The sequence below is a fragment of the Ciconia boyciana genome, chromosome 10, assembly GCF_034638445.1.
Source record: "Ciconia boyciana chromosome 10, ASM3463844v1, whole genome shotgun sequence".
Taxonomy (NCBI): domain Eukaryota; kingdom Metazoa; phylum Chordata; class Aves; order Ciconiiformes; family Ciconiidae; genus Ciconia; species Ciconia boyciana.
The window spans coordinates 31,305,293-31,329,192 of record NC_132943.1 but is presented as its reverse complement, the minus strand read 5'-3'; the positions used below and the strand labels follow the sequence as shown (position 1 = coordinate 31,329,192).

The following is a 23,900-nucleotide window of genomic DNA, read 5'->3' as shown; positions in this document are numbered from 1 at the left end:
AGGCCGAGGCTGCGGCCCCCCCAGCGGCGGGGAGGCCCGGTGCCCCTCTCCCACCTGGGGTCGCGTCCTCTCCGGTGGCTCCGGCAGCAGAGCGAGCCCGTCCTGGCGCGGCGGCGCCCCTCGTCCCGCAGGCAGAATCACATGCACGTTAGTAGGAAAACAACGTTTCTGGCCTCCTTTAGCTTGTAGCCACGGACACAATTTGCAAAACGAAGTTATACACAGTAAACGGGAAAAAAAAAAAAGTAGGAATGTGATAAAATTTTGTTCCAGCACAAATGGACACAAGAAGCAAATGCAACTCTACTGTGAACATCTTTCTTTTCTAATAGTGAAAGCAGATCTGTCTGCAAGCAAACACATGAAAAATAGGCAAGGAGAAAGAGTGGACAAAGGCTGGACAAAAGTCAGTAGAAAGGGGGAGCTGGTCATGGAACCACAGCACAGAGCTGGCACCAGTCTCGCCCTCCACCTGTACTTACCCCGCACCAGCGACCCCATGCTGGTCGCTCCAGTTTTACCTCTAAACAAGGAATACTGGGGCTGACTCCAGAACAAGCAGGCATGCTAGTAGCTGCAATATTTGACTTTGAATCAGCTTTTTCTAGACTGTTTAAATTGCTTTTTTTGAGTTTCCTCCAAGGTGAGGCAGGCCAACAGAATAATCAGCTGTGTTCTTCAGGGGGCAGGAGAGAGAGGAACATGTTTGCCACAAGCACTGCACCCTTTGATGAGGAGAGCATGCTACTGTAGAGCAAACCAACAGGAAAAGGGGCTTCAGACTTTATTTCCCTCCTTGGTAAATCCATGTTCCATCAGTTTTCATTCACTTGAGTTGATGGAACAAAAGAAAAGACATGCTACATGTATTGTGAAGACAACTGTGGTTTCTAGAGTAATTTTTATTATGACAACATTTTTATCTGCTCCTGTCTTAAAAGGTAAAAAGGATAAGCAGGAAACCAATACTTTCATAAATAACACTCTTTGCTCAAAGTCAGCATGCTAAAAGAGCATGCTTGGGACTGAACATTGAGTATCATTAGTGAGTAAGGCTTCCAGAATGTACATGTATCACAGTACCAGAATGACCACAATAAAAAGAAAGGAAAGGGATTTTCTGTAGCTATGTACAAGTAAATTATGCAGATACATGAACAAAATATATTTTTCTTTATTCTTGTAATTGAGAGCTCACAGTATTTCCTTTTTTGTACAAAAGTGGATGCAACTGTAACATAAAAAGCTGAAGAGCTACACAGAACATAGGATGATTATATCTCCTGTAGCAGCTTCTTTCCTAATCCTCTTCCAAATCCCTCACGTACAAAGATAAATTCTTGCAATCCTGACATTAGGATTATTCTTGAAGTAAAACATAAGCTGTAATCTTTCTGAAGCTGCCTGCTGCTCAGAATTAGGGCTGAGTGTCTGAGCATATCCATATTGCAGGGACCCACTGGGGCTCGTCCTGTGCACAATGGACTGCAGACAGCAGCTGCGCAGATGCTTCTTGTAAATTGTCATTCACAATCACTTGATCAAAGAACTGACCAAACTGAGCTTCCATTTTCTTAGCTGAATCTTCCATCTCCTGTAAATCTTCTTCCTGTGAGACACAGAGTAAGTCTATAAAGCTTTAGTGTTGTAAAGGGAAACACACCTGCATGGCATCTGCAGAACACCTTGGGCCACATAAACAAGAGGTGAACAGATAGTGCCAGTGACCTTTATGTCATTTACAGTTTGCCATAGTAAAGTACGCGTGCTACAGTCAGTTCCAAGTCTCTGAAACAGAGCCAACTGCCATATCCCTCCCAAGGGAATACCTTGGGGCTCAGAATGCTCCATTTGCCCCAAAGAGCTTATTCTACTGCTGAGTGCTGGCAGAGGATGTTAGGGTCTGGAAGGCAAATCCACTAACACTTGTGTTCTCATGCCACGTTTTAGTTTACTTCCCCAGTGTTCATGTTTCTTTCTGCCATAGCAATCATGATTCATTTCCATATACAGTTACGGACTGAGGCCTCCAAAATTTTAAGATGCTAAACTTGATGATTTGCATGGAAACAGTTGTGACAATGCACTAGACATTGTAAATAAATTTCCTACAAGAAGGATTTGTGTTTTATCTATAAAACTTGGCACAGAATTAATATTGATACTGTCATTAAGCATAGATGAAATAACAATACATTCTTAGAACTACGTGAAAAAATATTTGATTAAATTACTGAATGAAGCACATTCCAGATATTTCAGTGCAAACAGTAAATGTATGTGTTGACTCAAATCTTGTCACAAGGCAGTGAATAAAAACAAAAATATACAAAACAGCCTTGCCTTTAAAGATATTTTGAAGCAAAATGCCTCAATCCCCTAGAGACAAATTACAACCCTTCTGCTTCAAAGCACATCTGGAGAGGGAAAAATCCCAACAAACCAAACAGAAAAAGACAAGAATAACTTAGATCTGAACCTAAAGACACAATACTATTTTAAAGAGTTAACATAATAACATAGTAGAATGCATTATGTTCCAAACACAGGATCCCAGAATAATAAGCTGAGTCTCTTCAATTCCTAAATCTCACCTTGAATTTCATGTTCACGTAATAATCCGTAATGATCCTGGCATTTTTTCGAGTCTGCCTCATGCAGCTTATGCTGGATGGCTTGATGAATATAATGTAGGGCTTTAATTCATGAGTCCGGGCTACTTGTATGCCCTGCAAATTAAGAGTAAAAAGAAGCTGAAGTATTTCAAGTGTATTCATCCCAGTTTTACTCCCATAAAAAGCCAATTGTTTACAGCGTGCTGTTATCTCCAGACCTAGCAGTAATCTTTTTCAGGAACACCTACTTTAAAATGACCTCACTAATAATCCCTGGACCAGACATTGTTAAGCAATGGTAGCATACCAATCACTTAATTCTGCTTGGTAACCTTAGTAAGAGTTGCTTTCAACTCCAGTGAGTGACTGGACATTGTCATTAACAGATTTCTACAGTCAACAACATTAAAGATGAATCTGAAATCTGTTTTTAACTGCTGGGGAGCTACATTTGGAAAAAGTACACCTTTATTGCTCCATACTGGAAGAAAGTATCCTGCTTTTGGAAATCTTTGTGCTGTGTAACATTCCCTGATGCTAATAAGCATTTTTAAACTACTGCAAAGCACTGGAGGGAACTAGAAAAAAGAAAAAAAGCACAGCATGTAAAGTTGACCAAGCCACCAGATTTAAAATACAAGTATCCAACTCGGCAGTAAGTCTCCTACCTCACAGCCGTTACTGAAGAACAGCTATGTGCTATTACTTCATACCCTTCCCACAATTTGTCCTTTAAACTCACAGCCTAAAAAACTGATATAGTGGCACATCTGTTCAAGTAGCAAGATTACATTTTTTCCCCCCCTTCTCCCTCTTGTTTAGAAGTGTAGCAGAAGAAACCCAAAGACATTTTTAGATGTGAAATGAAGACTGAAGTGTGGCCTAATCTGCCCCTTATAGCGGCTTGGATTTTGAGTAGTAACCCACAGGTTGTGTAACTGAACTGTTATTTCAAACAGCACAAACCACTGCTAACCTAAGGCTCTGACTACACTGGCTCTGCATAATTAGAAGGAAGTCTCTAAAAGTTACTGCGTTATGGTGTCTCTCTTTACATTCATTTAGAAGCGATGCTGAAACCCAGTAGCCAGAACAGCTCCTAAATACTAAATATGCAAGTAATTCAGAGAAGTTTAGTAGGATTTTGCTGAACACAGCCTTAAGTCTCTTAGATATTTAGAAACTCAAGCCTTTATTAGCCTTATCTTCATCAGCAAATTCAATGCAAAGATAGAAGGAAAAAAAAAAGTGAATAGTGTCTAAGTGAAAAGATTAGCATGGTAAGTAGTTCTGAAACTGTTAGAGGTGGTAAAAGTAATTAAGAAAAAAAATACAGAAGAATGCAAAGATTGCATTTGAAGTTTTTTTGTGATGACCAGCATAGAAACAGCTAGTAATCACCCTAGTATTTGAAACACCTCTTGCCAATATCTGCTAGGGCATGTGAAAGCTGTGCAAGCTGCCCTTTCTCATGTAGTAAACATTTGCAAACTGTGGTCCCTAGATGAGTGGTGGTCTACACAGCAAGCACTGGCTGGAGGTTCTTGTAGAGCTGTTTGGTCACGTGCGCCAGCAGCTTACTCCCATCTGTTACGTTATTTCTGGAGAGAAACAAATGCATAATATAATTCCCTGCTTTTGCTTGATTACTTTAATAGTTGCTGCTTTTAACAAAGGGCGTTCAGAGATTGCTATTGGAAGGACAGAACTCTCAGCTAACAGGGCTCGGAGGAGATCCCATGGCACAGTCTCCACATGAAAGAATAACCCTTGCTTTAAGCAAGTATGAAAACTCATTTCTGTACCAGTCCACCTGATAAGGCAGCTGCTGACTTGGAAACAAATGAACTATACTGATCTGTACATACTTGTCACTGTAGTATTTCCCCCCCCCAAGACCCATGCAAAGAATAATCTATTATTAATAAGCACCATGAACTAAAGTGAAAAACAAGACCAAGCTGCTAACACTGTTCCAATAGCTCAAGAATGTACAGAGAATATTTTTCCTCCCAGGAGATGAGAACTGTAGAGTCCCTGCCCCTTTACAACTCCACTCACCTGTGGTTCTAAATCTATTACACAGATCTTGCCTTCATCAAGGACTGTTCGCACTGCATCAATACTGGTACCATACAGGTACCCTTTGTATTCCCCATATTCCAGCATTCTGCAGCAGCGGTGAGGAAGAAGGAAAATGAAAGAACACTTGAGTCTTAAAAGGTTCCATTTAAGGGTGAAATCTTAAAATGTAATCCAGTAATCAAGACTGAACAATCATAAAACATAGTGAACACTGATGAACAACCTCCACCTTTGCTCTTCCCTGCTACAACACTGGGCACAAAATCAGAACCATTACAGTTCGACATCTCCAAAGCACGCATTTTTTACTCATCTTGTTAAAAATTAAGAGTTTAGAGGTTGTGATTCTAATGATAAAATGCTTGTCATTTATATAGTACTGATAACTTCATAAATCAGAAGGTCTCAAAGCACTTGGCAGAGTGTAGCTTCTGGTGCTGAGCTGGCCTTTCTTAGCAGAGGGATTATTGATGCATAGAAAGGAGCAGACGCTTTTGAAGGTTTGGCCCTCACAGTTCAGGTGCTGGAGCCGTCATCACTGCAGAAGTTTTGCCGTGGAGATGCAGATCAGGAACAGGTCTGACTCGCTGCTTAATTTTAGAAAGCAGTCCAGTTTCCAGAAAGGTTAAACTCATAACTCACAAGCACATCAAATGAGCTCAGGCCTGATCCCACTTTCCTTTAGAAGTATTCTGAGATTAATTGTAGAGGAGCTTATTCACAACTGCACAAACAGTTTTTGAAGCAAATGGGCTCAAGTAGTTTGACCAAAATTTACACCAAACATGCATAGTAAGTATGAGTGGAGGGGCCCAGACTTGGGACCTAACTACAAAACTGTATTTTCTTGGATCATGTTACATTTTAAGTAACAAAAATGTAATTTGTCTCTCCTAGTTACCTGTGGCTATACACCATGTTTTCAAAAGTTTCCTTTGATACGTAGTGATATTCACGACCATTAATTTCATAACTCTTCTGAACACGAGTGGTGTCTGAAAGGACATATACACACCAAAAAAAATCAGCTGCAAATAAATTCTTGTAAATTTATAAATGAAAATGAGACAACTTTCATAGAGGACTATAAATCAGTATTTTCATAAGTAATAAAATGAGTTGTTTCCATTTGTTAATCCAGAGCAAAAGCCTTGTCTATTCTACCGGTTGCCCAGTGGCAAGTCCTTGAAAATTAGCAAAGCACATCTGTATTTCTTGGAATGGAAGGAGAGTGGTTCAATCTAGATACCTGTGACTCAAACCAATCAGGAACTGCTTTGGAACTGATTGCACAACTGTTTTTACTTCTTGAGGTAAAATTTATTTAAGTTCATTCAGAAACACCCAACAAGCCTTCCCACACTTGCACCTTCCCCATATCTGGGATCTTAAGCACAAAATAATTCCTGAATTTTCAACCAGCTTCAGATTCATACATTTCTTGTTTGGTTCTCCAAATCACAAGAACCAAATAAGCACAGGTAGAAACAATTTCAATTATTACATCAGAAATTAAGCTGTGTAAGTCTCATCTGAGACTAGAAGGCTAATAAGGAAAGCTGCAAAGCCTATTAAGCACCAACTTCTGTTGCCTTCATTCTCATACCAGATCACTTAAACACTATCAACTTACAATATCCCTAAGAAACGTTTTTATTTTTAAATCTAGGGAAAGCAATCATCAAGATTAAACAAAGTCGTGCAGACAATCTACTGCTACATAAAGCTTTAAGGGTTTCAGGAGCTGTAACTTGAAAATACCTTTGGCTGATTTGCCAAAATAAGGAGAAAGATAATATTTTAAATGAACTCTGATAAAAGCAAATGCCTCTGGCTTGCAGTGGAGCTGAAAAAACAGCCAGACAGCAACGAGCGTATGAATGCCCAAAGGCAAGAGGAAGGTACTTGACGTTTCCTAATCACGTTTGAAGGGGGTAGTAGGGGAAAGAGGAAGAACATTACATACGAGGTATGGCGCTTTGAAACTCTCGTGGGTTACTTGCGATAAGCCTTCGCCTTAGCTCATTCACGCCAACTCCTGCAGGACCTGAAAAGTTGGAAAAGCAATTAATATTACTGAGAGGATCTTTTCGCACGCACACCCCCCATTTTCTAACACATTGCACACACACAAATGAAATGTCAACGAGTTCCCAAAAAGTGTACCAGAAGTGACCGAAGCATCTTGGTTGATTCAGGGTACAAACCACCTCCCAGCAGTACAGTCATACCCAGGAGGCAACTCAGCAATACCATTTTAAAAGAAAAAATTATTATCAAATACTTCCAGACTGAGAAAGGACAATGGATTTGCTTTATCCGGATCATGGAACACCGCAGAACAGCAGCTCAGCTTCCTTTCAGTCACTATCATTAAAGACTACTTGAGAGCCTGCAGCCCACTTAGTACAAGATTCCCTACAGCAAGCATTATTAAAGGCATCTTTTTAGCTCTCCCTACTGCCTACGATTGCGATTTTTCTAGTCTGGAGTTTAATTTTAAACATTCTTCTTACCATTGCCATATCCATGCATTTAACACTGGCTGTAGAAATGCCTCCATGTAAAGATGTTCTCTAGTAAGTTACTAATGTTCTCTCATCACTTTCTGTACCAGTCCCAACTGAATATAAAACTGAACCGTTTTCCTAATAAAATCCATTATCAACCAGCATTCATAACTGTATGGCTTCTTCTGAGGACTTTTTTTATTTTTTTTAAACATTCACTATCTCAAGCAAAGAAGATGACACATACATTAAACTTTACAACCAACAATGGGGTCAAATTAGCATCACTCTTGAAATGTTGCTTTCAGAGCTACTTGTACAGTCTGCAACCGTGGCAATCAGCGGCAGGGACCCTCAGTGGATCAGCCCATGACTGATTGTTTCCTCCCCTCTGTAACAGGTTGTGAAATTTGCATGAGAAAGTAATTAACCTCTTACCCACTAGTATAATTAGTCTGTTCCGGTCTGCTGGGTGCCGCTGGTACCTAACCACCTCTTCATATGGAGCTGCAAGAGTGCTGTAACAGCTGCTGGGGCACCGAGCATAACATGACTGCTGGCTGGTCCGGGATTTCCTGCGACACAGGCGCATACTTCTACGGAAACCAGCTGTAAGGGGTAAAGGCATCAGTACTGGAAAATACACCCGAGAGGCAGGCAACTCGTGCTTTAGTCTAGTGTCTCCTTCTAAGCCACACAACATAGTGTTTTTTTGAGCTTTTTGCAGGGTGAAAGTTAGTGAATTTCATTGCTGTACTCAGCTTGGGTAGAACCTCTGAGCATTAACAGACAGCTAGAGAAGAGGTCAAATCTCACTGAAAGTCACCTGAAAATTAGCCCAGAAATAAAGACCTCCAAAAGATCCCCAAAACAAGCTGAAGAAGAAGTTTCCGGCCACATAAAGCATCACTAGGGAACAGGTCAACTGTTTTTTGATAGTGTAGCTGGTTCACTCTCCTAAAGCAAAAGCTGGAACATCTGCTCCAGCCTCCAGAATTCATTCAAATATTTTAAAGGTCACTATGGTTTAGTAACAGGGGTAGGTTTGTTGCTCCACCTTACCATCCAATTCTGAAAACCTCACTTTCAGGTCTGCGTTTCTAATGAAAGCCTTCATGATTATTCTCAGTGGATGACAGACAACGGAACAACATTATGCTTTAGCAAAATTAATCATGAAGTAAGGGAAATCTTAACAGCCAGTCAAGTTAAAATTGGTTTCTACTGAGACCTGACCACCACTAACAGGAAGAGAGATTTAAATTGAGAGAACAAGTATTAGTAGGAGGAAAGCGACTTCTTGAAGTTTGGAAAACAGAGCGAGTAGAACTCAATTCAGTAAGCCTTTAGGTGAAATAAAGAACAAAGCATTTTATTGAACTTCAGACAAGCACTTAATCTAGATCAAGCCCCAAACGTCTTACTTATCTTTAGTCATTGCGTACCAATAAAGACTCGTTGACCAAATTCACCAAATTCTTCCTCTTCTAGAATACAAAGAAGAAATACTCGTGAAATAAAAAAAAACAGTGAAAGCTTAAGAACTCGATGGCTAACAATTATTGCTGATCCCAAATGAAAAAGTCTTTCAGTAAACATATGGAAGTACCATGCCTAATCTAATAAAAAAGCACAATACTCCATAATATGAAATATTCAAATATTTCACATGAACAATTCAAAGGACCAATATTTCTATAAGAGAAAAATTAAACTTAGAAAGTCTTGGTATTTTCTAAATTAGACTTGAAACTCAACACTTTATTTCATTCCTAAGATAAGGAGATGCCGGACAGTGTTCTGAAATACTTATAGTGAAAACACCTCCACATAATTTAAGCTTTTCAGGTGAAACCTAGCTTACAGGAATTCTTGAGTTATAACATTACAATAACCAACAAGTCAGTAGCTCAAAATCAGAAATAAAAAATGTATAACTTAAGTTTCTGCCCAATAGCATACTTGGAAAATGCAACATGCATCTGCTCAGATCTTTCAGGCAGAATGAAGATCTGATTTTATTATTTCTTTTTAATAATCTTTGGATCAGTGATCTCTGTGCTCCAACATCCCAGACTAATCTGTTTGATCCAATTCTTTTTGTCCCCATTCTCATGCTGTTCCTTGTGAAGGATTGAGGGGAGCCTTCTAAACCTCTACGTGTATTTTTTTTAAATGAAATGTCTCCTGTAAGGCTCAAAAATATCCACTTCCCTATAGATCAATGCTCTAACAGTTTAGAAACTATTTCATAAAGGTGATTTGAAAACAAATAGCTAAGGAAAAAAAGGTGTCAGCAGTGTTTAGATTTCTCTTCAAAAAGGACTCCTAATTTTCCCCTCATCATGCATATAGTTATCCAAGCTGTGTATTCCCTTTATTTAGGCCTTGTTAAAGCAAGAATAGGATACAGAAGACATAGAAATATCTTTAAAGGTAGCAATTGTTCCAAGGCAAGAATGTTATTTTCATTTGCAAAGCATGAAATGTATTGTCTTTTAGCACTAGATTCTTTGACTGACAGTTATCTCATAAACATGCAAGTATCAAACCAAAATTAGATGCATCTTGCTCTTTCACATCTATACACTCTCCACTACTTGTGCCTTTAAAATACAATTTTACTCCTACATTTCTATATGTACTAACAAGTCCTTGTTTATGACTGTAGAAAAAAACCTGCTTGGCACAAAACTGCTCGTTCAGGGCAAAGTCCAGAGTACTGTTCAGCTGACACATGCCTGTATTATTTTTGTCTTCAGGTCTTTTGAGCCGTCATTCAAATCTTTTTGAGCATTTCTGCTTTGTCTACCCTGTGTTCTATGGTATGGAGTGCAATATGGAATCCTACAGGGAACAAGCAATTCAGCTACTGGGTATTGTAACAGGAGTGGTAGTTCCTGGTAATGCAATGAACACAGATAAATTCTAATAGATTACTGCTTACGGGAGACAGGGAGAAAAAAGCTAGTGTTACCTTCTTTAAGCTCCTCTGCACGTTCAGATAGAGACAGACATAAAACAATTAGTTTTGAGAAGACAGTCTATACTGAAATTTAAAAAAAAATATATCCAACCAGCATTGTCCAATGCATTTAGGAAATTTAGGAAGCAGGTACTGTAGGCTTTAAATCCAAAATATGCCTGTTTGAGCATGAATTCTCAGTTCCCAAAGAATGAGAGACTCAGCTACAGCATATCTGTCAGTATTGTACTTGCAAAATACATCACACGGATGTTCAGCTACTGGTTAATTTAAAGTAAAATGTAGGATAGCAAATATTTGCACCTTTATTCCTCTGACTGTCTGGATACAGCAGAGAGCTGATCCAGCACTGAGTAGTGAATAGGATTTGCAGGAGTAATCCCCAAGTGCAGTTATTAGAAACATCCCAGCCTGAAAACAAAAGACTGCCCTGTAGACCTGCTGGTTCTGTCTTAAAAGCTTTGGGCATTGCCTGAGAGGTGGAAGAGAACAAACCACCTGTGATAAGAGGAGAAGATGCGACTGGCAAGTAGGAACCTTGTGGAGAACGGCAAGCGTAAGGTGGAATGACATTTCCTCCACAAGATTACCAAATATCTCAAACAAGAAGTTTAGCAGTAATAGATTTATTTTAGTGGAAAAATGATTTATTTTAGAAGACTTAAGTTTTGCAGAGCTCTGAGTATGCTGTAAATAGGTAGCTGTTCCCTAAAAAAACCCACCAACCCCAAAACCAGCTTGGTTAAAAAAAAAAGCACTAATTGATTGTATGCCTTATACATAAATTGTTCATTTTATAAAAGCATTTTTGTTTCTTGTATGCCAGCCATGCACACAATCAGGAATCCAGAACAGCTCTCCTCTGTACCACATTAACTCCTACAGGCACTGGGGATTCAGGCCTCCGTTACCCTAAGGTAATCCAATTATCCGCTGACATCAGTGCAGCCCCTGCTGTCACAGCTTGCACAGGTATAACAGATTAGAATTCAATAAACAGATCTGGTACTGGTGCACGAGAAGAAACGCTCACACTTGTGGGATAACAGGACAAAAACCTTACTACTCAGATAATCGGAGAGCAAGAGGAAGACTTAAGGTAACAGGATTTTACAGAATGGCTTTTCAAGCCAGAATGGCTTTCTAAAGCTAAAATGGCATTCTGGTTTTTGTCACCTGCTTAAGACACTTGCTTGTCTCTGGACACCCTTCTCCCAGCAGAACAACAGCAAGGAATTTGGAGTTAGGTCAGAGGAACTTACCAGACTCAAATGTTTCTTCATCTTGTTTAGTGATCCAGATAGCAAAGATATTAAAATAAATTCAAAATTTAATTATTTTCCTCCTATAGAATTTCAGAATCAGAAATCAATTTTCCAGCTCCTATCAGTCTGTCTCACACGTACTTTTCCCACTTCGCTCTGCACTGAGGTGGGAAAATACAGCTCACCATGCTTGAATTAACTGTCTGGTCTCTCTCCCCCCAGTCCTACAGGATCACATCCCTCCATGAGAGCTTTCTGAGTTACGTCAGGAGAAGGAAGAATGAACTGTGCTGCTTTAGGGAGCAAGTCAAGCTAACAGTCTTCACATGTACTGTTTACATGTAAAAACCTATTCTTGCTCAGTGCCTAAAAATGTATTCTCCTGAGATCAGTTTCTTGACAATGAGTTCTGTGGGTTCTTCAAGACCGCAGAGTCATCTGTTGCATTAAATCTACAACAGGCAAAAACTATAACAACAGTACAGCCACAGTCCAAAACCTGAATCAAAGAGCTTGGATCTCATTCAGGCAGATATTTTTGGGGTGGGGTCTCTTTTTGGCACAACACTTCACTATAAGCACTGTACACCAGAACTGCAAACAGCTCATTTTAATACACTAATATAGGATGAGGTTTCCAGGGTATGAAAAATAGAATTTTCTAACATTAAATTCACTAGGAGAATGAGTGTTTTTATCTGGGAAACAAAGCCAGGCTTTAACTAGCTACTACCTTGAAGCAAACAGAATAATTTCAAGTGAATTCAGTTACCTGTTTCCACACACTTCTCATCAATCTGCATGTCATCCTCTACAGATCAACACAAGGAAAAAAATTCATCGGAATCAGAAAAACAGTGGGGAGGAAAAACCTTACAGGTCTTACAAGACTGAACTCGGACATCAGAAAGAAAATATTTGAAGCTCAGATCAGCTTTAGACATCTTTAAGGATTTTAAGACTGTTAACTCACACTCCCTGATGTTCGTCTTTAGCAAGCAAAAGGCTCTTCTTAAACTAGTGCTCTGAAAGGCTTGTGGCAGAGAGGCAAACATGTCTCACTTGAATTCTCCTTTTGAAACAATAAAAGGTTTAACATCGCTGTTGCTCTGTTTGTCCTGTAGATATCTATTTATTAAGTATTACCATGACAGAATATAGTTTTCCACTCACTCCCTTCTCTCCTGTAGCTTTTATAAGTGTGTTGCTTTCCAATATGCTTCACTCAAGGAAAGCATTTTGTTTGGTTGATTTTACTATTATTTTTACAAGGAAGAAAAGGAAAAGATTGATTCCGCTCCTTCTCCATCCCCAGACCACATCAATTCACATCCCTGAAATGCGATCTAGTGGGCTCGGGCAATCTCATGGGCTCACAACACTGCACTGTTTGTGTGTTCTGTTCCTTGTGTGCCCTTCCAGACGGGCCCAGGAGGAGCTATTTCCCAGTTACAGGGCGATTGTCAGGGCATCTGTCAACCATATTCTGCCCATATGTATCCTTTAAAGAAATACTCTCTCGGAGCTGCTCAGGTCAGCTGCTGAAGATGGGAGAGAAAGAGAAAGGAAAAAGTAGTCTTTCCTCCCTCAAAGCAACCCATCCAAACTGTCCATTCCCTACCAGATAATGCACAGTTTAAATTTCCACTTTAAGGCAATGAAGCTTCTACTATTTCAAGTGAAAAAAAGACTTGATTTCAATTATGCTAAGCACAAAAAATGCCAAGAACTTGGGTTTCTTTTCCATGTATTTACCAAACTGCCTCATTTCTGACAACTTTTTAAAAAGCCTGCAAAACCACGTGCTATATTGATTCCAGGTACAGGAATGCAATGTTGTTCAGATTCTACCAGATTCTCCTACCTTCTTCCACAGTGCTTACTGCCCACAGCATATCCATTGAAGCAGTTAAAATGCAATACAATTATGGTGAAAGAGAGCTCCAGCTCTAACAAACAAAGCAATCAGTGTGAGAAGAATCCTAGGCAATGAAACACACTCAATCTGGGAGTTACCACAAGAGAAAAATTAACTTTATACTAGTATAAAGACCCATAGAAGAAAATGGGGAGAGAGAAAACAGGAAGAACGTTCTTTGTCTGGGAATAATTGCATGTTTACAGAAAGTTATAGTTGGCAGAGGATAATGTTTCTGGATTGCCACCACGAACGAACTCATGGGCAGCACAGCTTATCTTACACCTCAAGGAAAAAAGCTCTATCTTTCTCTCAATAGTTTTGATGACAAAGAAATGTTCTAAACATATCGCATGGCATCTTTCAGTGCAGAACTGTTATCTGTGTCCCTGGAGAGCCAGGCTAGTACAATTGTCATATCAGACTTATTCACACCCAATTCTTCTAGAGAGCTCCTAGGTCTTACAGACTTCAGAAGGAGTTGAATTCACACCTTCTCTCACAGTCAGATCCCAAGTACACTGGAGACAGCCTCCACCATCAGTACTCCGGGCCCAACTACCCTTAAGTATTTATTCTCCTGGGGATAGTTAACACACTTCTGAGGTTACAATATGGCTCCAGAAACAATGTCTTCGAATTAAACTGAATTGTATGAGCTTCTATTTCAGTACCCCTGGAAATAGAGACAAGACCTTTCTTTGCTACTCTACCATTCAAATAACTTTTCACTCACACACTGATGATTTGAGACAGAGATGGGGCTGGAAAGGCTGAGACCACCAGAATTCTCGCTGCTTCCTACATAGAAATAAATTTATCACAGTTAAAGAAACAAAAGAGTCCACAAGCATGTTATGCTCCAGTCAGATTCACTGCTTAACACATAAGATCAATCAGTACTGAACTGACAGAAGACACCAAGAATGGAGACATTACCAGTGTTTTAGCCCACTGCAAAGTCCTGAAAGAAAGCCGACATGCTATCAGAACTATTTAAAGGCAATTTCCAAATCAGCAGCCCAGAAGTATTGAGAGTATTTTGAGTTTATATAAAAGGACAGGAAGATAAGCCATACTGTGGCACAGACTCCTGGAAATAGCAAAGTGTGCTACTGCTATGGGTAGTAGTACTACTGCCTCTGTTACTACACAGAGCCTCTTGCTTGCAGCCTCAATCACAACCTAGTTTGATTTCAACTTTCATTATACAGACCACATTATGTTTATATATAGTACAAATTGAAGCTTGTCATCTACAATTGCATGGCCTTATATTTTCCTGAGGGTAACACAGACCGGACATGCGGTTAGAGGATCAAACTGAAAAGTGTGCTACAGCAGTTTAACTACTCTGGCTCTGAAAGCATGTAGGGTAATAATGGGCTATTTACACAGAAAATAATAAGGAAGGGATCCTTGTTCTTCCTTGAGCATTTTGTTTTGTTTTGTTTTTTTTTCTCCCCTCTCTTTTAATCTGGTCTACTCGGTTTTGAGCAAAGCTGAAGAGGTCACTCATACCTCACAGGACATCTTTAAATAAAGACTGTTTTTCGATACAGCTATGCCCTTACACTATACATTTAGTATCCCACTAATCCCCCCCCCCTTTTTTTTTTAAACTACAGACAATGATCCTAAACAGTCAGGGCCCTTAATTTCCACCCATCTTTCAGCTGCTACACTCCACTAGATGTCTTAGCAACTAGCACAGAGACAAGGCAACTGCTGCAAACTTCTTAGACATTAATTTAAGATGATATAGATGCTTTCTAAAGCTTGTTCTCACATAGTACTCTTAAGGGAAGGAGAGCAAAAAGTCAGAGAACAGAAGGAGAAAGATGTTTGTCAGATGTCACTCTGACTCATACTGCTATATAACTTATGAAAATTTTAAATAGCAAAGTCTGAATAACCGGCAAATTTTTGAACTGGAAATCAGAAAAATTAAGACTTCTTTACCTTTTAAGAAGATGATTTGAGGGTATAAGTCCAGCACAGGCACTGAGATCTGAAACTTTCCTGGCCTGCCACCAGAGAGCATCATTCTGGTCCACAATCTGGAGTATTTCACCCTTCTTAAAAGGCAAACCTGCATCAGCACATGGTATGGCAGGATCTTGCAAGGGCCAGTAATCCGCCATTGCTCGCACATAGAGCTGGTAAAGAAAATATACAAGAGTAAGTGGAAGCCACGTGAACAGATACAACATGAGCTTTATAATCACAGGGCCAGACATTGCTGCTACTTAAGTTAGTTCATGATGAAGTCAAGTTTTAAAAACAAGATCAAGCCCCAAATACTATCTGTTCATTAAGGGAGAAAAAAAAAATTGTCTTATACATTGTGAGAAGAATTGACCTTCGGCCTGTAGATCAATCTGAAAATGTCTTCATTACCTTTAACACAACTATATTTCAGCTTACTATCTTGACTGCTTCAGCAACAGCATACTGATGTCAGCTGAGAGGTAGCCATGAAGACAAGTAATGCTTTAAGGATTGCAATAAACTTCTAAGCAACACCATTTCTTTGTCTCACACCATTAGACATTATTGGAGTAACTGTTTGCAGTAACAATCGGAAAAAAGAATGTATCTTACTGTTGTTTGGTTGCTGACAGGCCGATCAGAGACTGGAATTAATTTGAACATAATTGTCCCCTGAGACAGGGCCTAAATGATTAAAAAAGGATTAAAATATGACTGGTTTTCAACATAAATAACCAAACATTGGCAGCACAAACTTAACACGGCATGGCTTTGAGGTTACTATATTGTCTATATTACAAATAGAATTTAGGCAGACAGAGTCAATATGACAACACTATTTTTTTTCAAAAGGAAACTCAAGAATGAATGAAGAATGAAACTTCAAAGTCTTGCTAAATATTTTTAATTCAATGAAACCTATGTTTCATTATAAATATACACAGTTTCAACATTAATTGATACCAAACTTTTCTACTGAAATCTAATTTAAATTAGCGGCAGGGTCTGGTTAGACAAGTGTTGTAAAGGAGGGAGGAAAAAAAAGTATTTAGGAATTAAGCATTCCAATAGAGTTTGTATTTCTTATACCTAGAAATAGTACAACCAGGGAAATAACACATAGAAAGACTTGATACTGATTACATACAGCAATACCTTACTGACTGGCACTAACACTTTGCAGTGAAGAACCCTGAAAGATTGTGGGCAAAATGATGAGTAACAGGGACAGCTCAACAGATCTCTTCACGAGAATTCTGACAACAGTAATTACCACTGCCCTTTTTTGCAAGGCGAGGTATGTAGCTTACAAGCTCATTCACTCTGTTTTAGTGCATTTTGTAACATGGACTCTTATTAGAACTGCACCTTTCCACTGCTTTCTTGTGGAATATTAACTGAGTGGAACTTCCAGAAAAATTATGAATCAGTACCTGAATAAATTAATATTTTTCCCAGAAGTTGCAGGTGGAATAGCCAGAATTAAGTTAATTTCTGTCCAGAACAGGGGTTACACTTAATTCTGGTTTCATACATTCAGATTTCATGAGCAGTTGTGAACTTCATCCACAGTAAGGAAACAATCTGAATTATCTGTTAAAAATTTCAGACTTTCTCCTCTAAGAGTGTGTGTGCGTAAAAGAAACAGCATACAGTCACCCTTTAGGTACAAAGCAGAAAAAAAGATTCAGTACCAGAATATTAATAACTTGCTCAGGCTCAAGTCCCTCAACAGGAACTCCATTTACTTCCACCAGTTTGTCTCCAGCATACAGCAACCCTACCGTGAAAACAAGGATGAAAGCAGCAGCAGCAGTTTTATCACAGCATGGATTATCTTGGGTAGGCAAGGCAGGGACACACAGATATGCCACAGGTTTGGAAGTCAGCATTAAAAGTTTCCATACACCAGGTATGCAGGAAGACATTTTGGATTTAGGCTATATTGCCCCTGGATAGGACTGCAGACTTCCATGGGTCACAAGAAGCTTGCATGCTTCAGTATTCTTATTTCCTCCCACCTCCCCTATACAACGTTTACAATCCATTGATGATTTGCCTTAAAAGTAGCAGAAACATTTTAATGTAGCTCCATTTCCCAACATAATTTCTGAACCTATTCTAGCTAAACCCATTACATTAATAGACCATGAGACTTGGAATCAGACCCTGAAAAATTCCAGGTCCAGTGGGAGGTCTTGGGACTCCTCTCTGTCCTTTACAAAGTCTTCACAATATTGTTTACTTTTACATTTTCTTTCAGCTCAATTAAAACATTAATCAAACTAGGAACTTAATCAGCTATTGCCTATAGTTTAGGTTTTCTTCCTTTACAAAGGCCAGAAAATACTAAAAGAAACTTTTAAATAATGATTACAGTTCAATTTTACTTCCGATGTTTTACATTTTAGTTACATTACATTTCGTAAGGAACATGGAACACGTTCAATTCTAGGATGACAAAAGTAGTAACATTTCCAAGGAAACTCCTTGGAAGATTGCTTAGCAACTAATGCTACCAAAGTGTTTAGTAGACTAGAGTCAAGAAGTATTACTACATATTCCTCAAAGCCCATTATCTTATCGAATTGCAGACTATTGATGTCTTCCATTTCTCCATCAGGGAATGAGCTGCTGGTATTCATACTACACTGCAGTTTGGGATACTCCTGATCAATCTCATGACAGATTTATCCAGGTATTGGTGCCAAGAATACGTAATGAAAACTGGATTTGTACCTCAACTCAGTCTCAAACATAGCACATTCATATGAAAATTAATGAAATCAGAATCAAAGTCACTGCAATGCATCACTATTTACAGTGCTGTCCAATGTAGACATCATCTTGCTCTATAATGAAAGACTAATTGTAGAAGCTAAGCTACTATCTTACTTCAAATATCTTATTTCAAGTTCAAGTTCTTGTATTACTTTCAATTACACATACCACTTCTGTCTGCTAGTCCACCATGGATCACACGGGCAACCGTTATGTCACCTGTTATCTCATGGCGTTTAATGGTGGCACCCTGGCAAATAAAAAATAAAGAAAAAACACACTGATCACTGAAGAACCCGTGTAAGTTTCCTGTCACATCACAAGTCTGATCTTCGCAGTGACAAAAAGGCACTGAAAGATACAGCCTTTTTAACACCACACAGATCTAGCAATAATGTAACATTATTAATATTAAGTTCTTCAATGTCTTCCACTTCCATCATACTGAAGTAACCTCACTGACTGCCTGCAAGAAATCTTTTCTACATCAAATATTACAGCTATCTTTTCCTAAAACAGATTCGTTACGCTGTACAATGTTTTCCGCTTATAAGCGCAAATTATTTCTAAAGAACCTTTCAGAGTCTCTCTTCCCTTCCTTACTATTTTGGCCAAAGGAATGCCTCTCAATCCTATTTGCATTTTCATTATACGAGATAAAAACATCTGCCAAATGTTCAAACCCCAAGCAGACAAGGCACTGAACAACCTGCTCTAGTGGTACCCACACTGAGCAGGGCTAGGTGGTCTCCTAAGGCCCCGTCCAACCTCAACAATTCTTGTGATTCTGTGAAAACTGGACAAGAATGCACACAATCTCTGTGACATTCCTGGAAAGAAAGCAATACGCATTATCAATACTTGTGTAAGGTAAAATAATTTGACAGGCATCAGAAAGCTCCCTCACCAGAGGCTGGTTGTTTTTCACTAAGCAGACAATCCTCATAGCTTCCTCATTTTCAGGTATGTTGTCTGGCAGTGGTGGAAGGGTTGGTTCAAAATCTTTCTGGGCCACAGTATCATGAGCAGATAGCAAGGCCTGTTACAAACAAAACCAAGCAAACCAACCAACCCATAAGCAAAGATCATACAATAGAACAGCTTTAAACAGCGACTGGTCAGAAGACAGAAATTGGTGAATAAGTTCTTATGTGAACAGAGATCCCTTTCACGCATCAACATTGTCTTCTTTCCACTTGGAAATTCAAACTGTGAAATAAAGTTTTAAGAACAGTTCCTCTCTTCGCTTCTTCTGCAAAACTTACAAAAGATGAAACATTTCTATTTGGAACTCCAGGGTAAAGAATGCAGGTTTTGCAATGACAAGGAAGATTTGGTTTTTATGTCTGCATCGACTGCTCAGAATTTAACTTTACGGAACATTTCTCTCAAACATAGCCTTTAAATAAAATGCAGCCCACTGCAGGTACTTCAGATACACAGTCCACATCTGATTCACAACTAGATTAGTTCATGTCTAGGAAACTATGTCTCTTCTGGCTCTTTTGCCAATTCTTGTGAACAGCTGGCCATCTGTTTCTTTTCCCACTGCAGATGGCTCTATGAGCAAACTTTTTCTTTCCTTAAGCAGGACTTGCCTTTAAGTGTGGAGCTCGCAGTAGTCGTCTTAGCTCTTTGATCTCTCCAGACTGAGGGGCTTCACGTAGTAACTCTACCACCTGACAAATGTAAGAGAGAAAGCACAGAGACCGGTTCTGGTGGACAATTAATTTAGAAAGCTCTAAATTGAACTTAGAGGAATATGGTACGGTAAGAGTGTTAAGCCCCCCATGTTATATGACTCGGAACATATCCATATAGTTTGCTTTAGAATTGGACACTGTGACCACAGCTGCACAACACTGTGCCAGGCTTAATTTAGTTCAGGCACAGTGCCATGCGCTCTAAATTATTTTTTTTCTCCTGTGCCTCAACCAATTTCATCACTAGTGTCAGCTTCTCCACTTAGTCATTACCTCTCCCTCTAATTCAGAAATTTAAGAATTAATCAGCTATTATGATTAGAAAAATCCAAAAAGCTTTTCAAAATCCTTATGGCTACAATCAGGCAGTCTGACACAATACTGAACTACACAGTTACATGGAAAGAAAAATATATGGCCAGTGGTTAAAACAAATAATTTGTGTGTTCATTACACTGGCCAGGGCTCATGCAGTCCAGTGATCACAGCTGTATGCATTTCTCATCCCCCCGCTCTGTTAACATAGTAAGAGTTACCAAGTAGTTTGACAAATGTGTGAGGAGAGAATCTTTCAAGTTTACATAGTATACTAAGACCTGAGACACAAAACAAATACCAGAACGCTGTTATCTGCAGCTAAGTTGACTAATCTGCTACGAGTAAGTAAAGCGATACATTATGTATACACAGTCTTACCTCACGAGTCAGTGCACGTGCCTGCAGCGTGACAGGAACTGGTCTTTTTCCGAGGTAGTGTTGGAGGCATTCATAAATCTATTGCACGCCATGATAGACAAGACAATGCAATGATGATATGATCTGTTCACATGATTGTAGAGATACATACACAACACACAAAGGACAATATTGTATTTCTAGGAATTTCTCACTCCAACTAGAGCCAAAGAGCTTGCAATCTCAATCCTTAATGTCTAATGCATCTGGAATTGAGTCTATAATTCATTGTCTTTCCACATTATCATCCAGCTAGCCAGTTATGCTGTAGTTTTGAATTTTCCAATAAGAAAAGCTGATTACGCAGGACAATAGCCTGATAGCATCAATTCTCTGACTTGTAGCTTTCTTCCTTCCTCTTGTTGCAGGCCTGATGAACAAAGTAAATTTAACTTAAAACAAAATGAATTGCTGTATTTAAAATGACCTTATGGACATTCTTATCCACTGCAAGTTTTTCTTTTTAAAATTTAAAGATTTAAAAAATCCTTGTTAGAGGAAAAGCAGAATTTGTGCAGAATTTGTACAGAATTTGTCTCAGAGATGCAATTCTGCTCAAGAGAAACACCAGCCAAAACTCTGTTCTGTAGCAACATAAAATCTTCAACTACACATCAGATCAGTGTGGGCAAACCAAAAAAATATTTCACAAGCATCCATGCCAAAAAGTGGGATGCATAGCCATAGAGAGATTTAAAAATAGAAGAGACAGCTGAGCAGTGCTGTGGTCAGCCTATGTCTCCATCTCCTGGCCTTAATATGGACGTGTAAGGTAGAAGAGCTTTAATGTCTAGGACATTATGAAAGAGAATACTTTTTTTCTTTAAAGCAAAAGTGATTTTGTTCACCTTGACTGCTGATGTTAGGACTGACATTAGGAATATCACCACTTAGTGTAAATAAGCATTTATTGTGCTGACATGGCAAAATAAAGTAGCTATCCCCTAGAGATTGTTCTTTAGGAAACCTTTGCCTTCACAGCTGAATATTACTTTACCTTTAAAAGCGCTTGCAGCCAGCGGGATCTGAGCAGATCATATAACATGCCAACACCATTGACATCTCTTTTACAGAGCAAACTCAGTTCTTGTAGCACTAGAGTCAGAACATGAGATATACCTGAGCCCAAGAAACAGAAAAGTGCAAGACATTTCATTTCAAATAGAAGACCAACCAGAGACAAACAGTGACCCAGACCTTTGAAAAGCACCTTTCCCCTGTTTGTATTTCCAAGAAATCCACCCATTTCCTGTCTGCTTTGCTTGTTTCCTGCAATTAACTCCATTGCATAAGAGCTTTATTTTATTATGTTATTAACCAGCAGGGTTAGGTCAATACTAGCAATTTCCAACTGACCTGTGAGAAAAACATACAGGGACACTCACACATTTTCAATCTGGGTTCAAGCTTGTATGTCCTACTGAGAAGGGGTAAACATAAAAAATTGCCTTGTTCATTTTATAGCCTTTGCTTTTGGATGACCCACTGTTTGGGCCAGGGACCATCTGTTTTTCTCCACTCTTGAGAAGTGCAGACATTTTGGAGAATATCACAAATGAAAATGCAAATTCCTGCCAAACACATACCGTTGCCAGACACCTGCAACACGTCTCAGGAAAGGGGAAGAACCGTTCTTACTATAAGAAGCAGCACTTGAACTGTTAGGAACAGTATTCTAAATACAGTGGAAAACTGAAAAATCCAGTGTCTTCCTAAAATCTCAAGGAGGCAGAAGCTAAGACGTGACAAATAGATAAGATGTTACACAAAGTCAGCCCTAGATACAAACTGAATTTTTGTGTGTGCGTGGAATTTAACTTTACCTCAGAAATGACAACAGATCATTTCTGGTATGTGACACTCTTCCCAATAAACACAATGTTTATAACAGCACTAATACAATACCACACCAAATGCTAGGAGATAGATTTATTAAGTTATAAGGGTTCTTAAAGAGACCATAAGAGTTGGATGCCTGACTCCCACTGAATGTCAAAGGAAAGTAAGTTCTCAATTCTTGTGTATTGTGGTAAGCACAAGCTGCCTCTTTGCTTTTTAGTGCCAAAGTAATCATACAATACAATTGTATCTGGAGACTTTCCTTTGTATTTATTTGTTTGCAACATTAAACTTGGCATGTTTCAATGAGTAATATTGTAATACAAGAAAAATGTTGAAATAAAACCAAGACAATAGGAGCTTCTAAGGTTACATAAGCCTATGTCAAAATAATTTCTTAAAACTAAAGCTCAACCAGCAGATCCAGAATAGCTGAGTACTCGCTACTGCAGACAATATCATCAGCTGCTATCATCCAGTCACCACAGCTAACCAAAACATGGAAGCCCTTCTTTACTTATTTCTCTCCTGAGCACAACGTTTATAGCCATTGACAGTTAATTGTTTCCTGTATCAGCTCTAGACCTCGATGTTAGCAACACTTACATGAGATCTGTCTTCAACTTTAATTTCACCGAGGTATTTTCCTTATGCATGAACTTACAAAGGCACTTGCCTGCTAAGTTTCTGCAGATGGGACTTTTGCCTCAATCATCAGGCAGAATTATTGAGTATCCGAACTGGGAAAGCCTGGAAATCTACCTCATCATCAAAAGAATCATCTGTTTCTGGAAAGCAGACATCTAAGCACTTACAAAAATGATAAACTCAAGTGAACCCTGACTGTGAGCCCCACAGGGAAATATCTCCCAAAACACAGTTAACTTAAAAGGATTCTCTCCTACAGGAACTTCCTAGTACCTAATAGAACATTACCTTTGGTGGAGACATTAAGATCTTTTCTTCATTACTGGTTGCCTCTTTTTGAGATGACTTGTACTAACTGTCTCCTAGAATGCTATCCCTACATTAAACTGAGCTCAAATAGACCAAGATGTTCCATACAGAAGCACAAACCTTCAAACAACAGAGAATCATTTCCTTAAGCAAAAAAAAACTTCTTGCAGTTATTCGTAATAATTGATATAGCTGCAGAGACCCTTGACTTTGTAAGACAGAAACAAATGCCAGGTATTCTCTTCTGACGCTCTCTAAATTAACTGCATACCACCATTAAACATCAAGAATAATTCCAATTATTAAGTAGTAAATACTTCTAGACATGTTCACCTCTCTCTTGACTCAATGGAAGAAGAGTTACAGGGACCAAGGAATAAAACTTTTTGTCAGTTTTCTTTCTCTTTGAAAAAGAGATGCAAAAGTTAGGAGTACCATTATCTTGACTGCAGACTGTTGGCACCTCCATCTTTTCCTTTATTCAAGGAGATTCCACCCACTTTGAGTACTGCAT

General features: G+C 39.0%; 1 protein-coding gene across 1 annotated transcript; it reads right to left on the bottom strand.

Moving 5' to 3' along the window:
* Positions 1–894: 894 nt before the first annotated feature.
* Positions 895–23,900, bottom strand: MPP4 (MAGUK p55 scaffold protein 4). Its single transcript, XM_072874970.1, is given in 21 exon segments — positions 895–1,609; positions 2,595–2,729; positions 4,677–4,785; positions 5,602–5,695; positions 6,667–6,747; positions 7,649–7,819; positions 8,656–8,697; positions 10,188–10,202; positions 11,459–11,479; positions 12,234–12,272; positions 13,326–13,343; positions 14,116–14,180; positions 15,342–15,538; positions 15,984–16,055; positions 17,066–17,151; positions 18,321–18,402; positions 19,060–19,191; positions 19,751–19,831; positions 20,552–20,629; positions 21,588–21,709; positions 23,822–23,900. Coding segments are annotated over 21 exon segments (1,911 nt in total). The 3' UTR covers positions 895–1,417.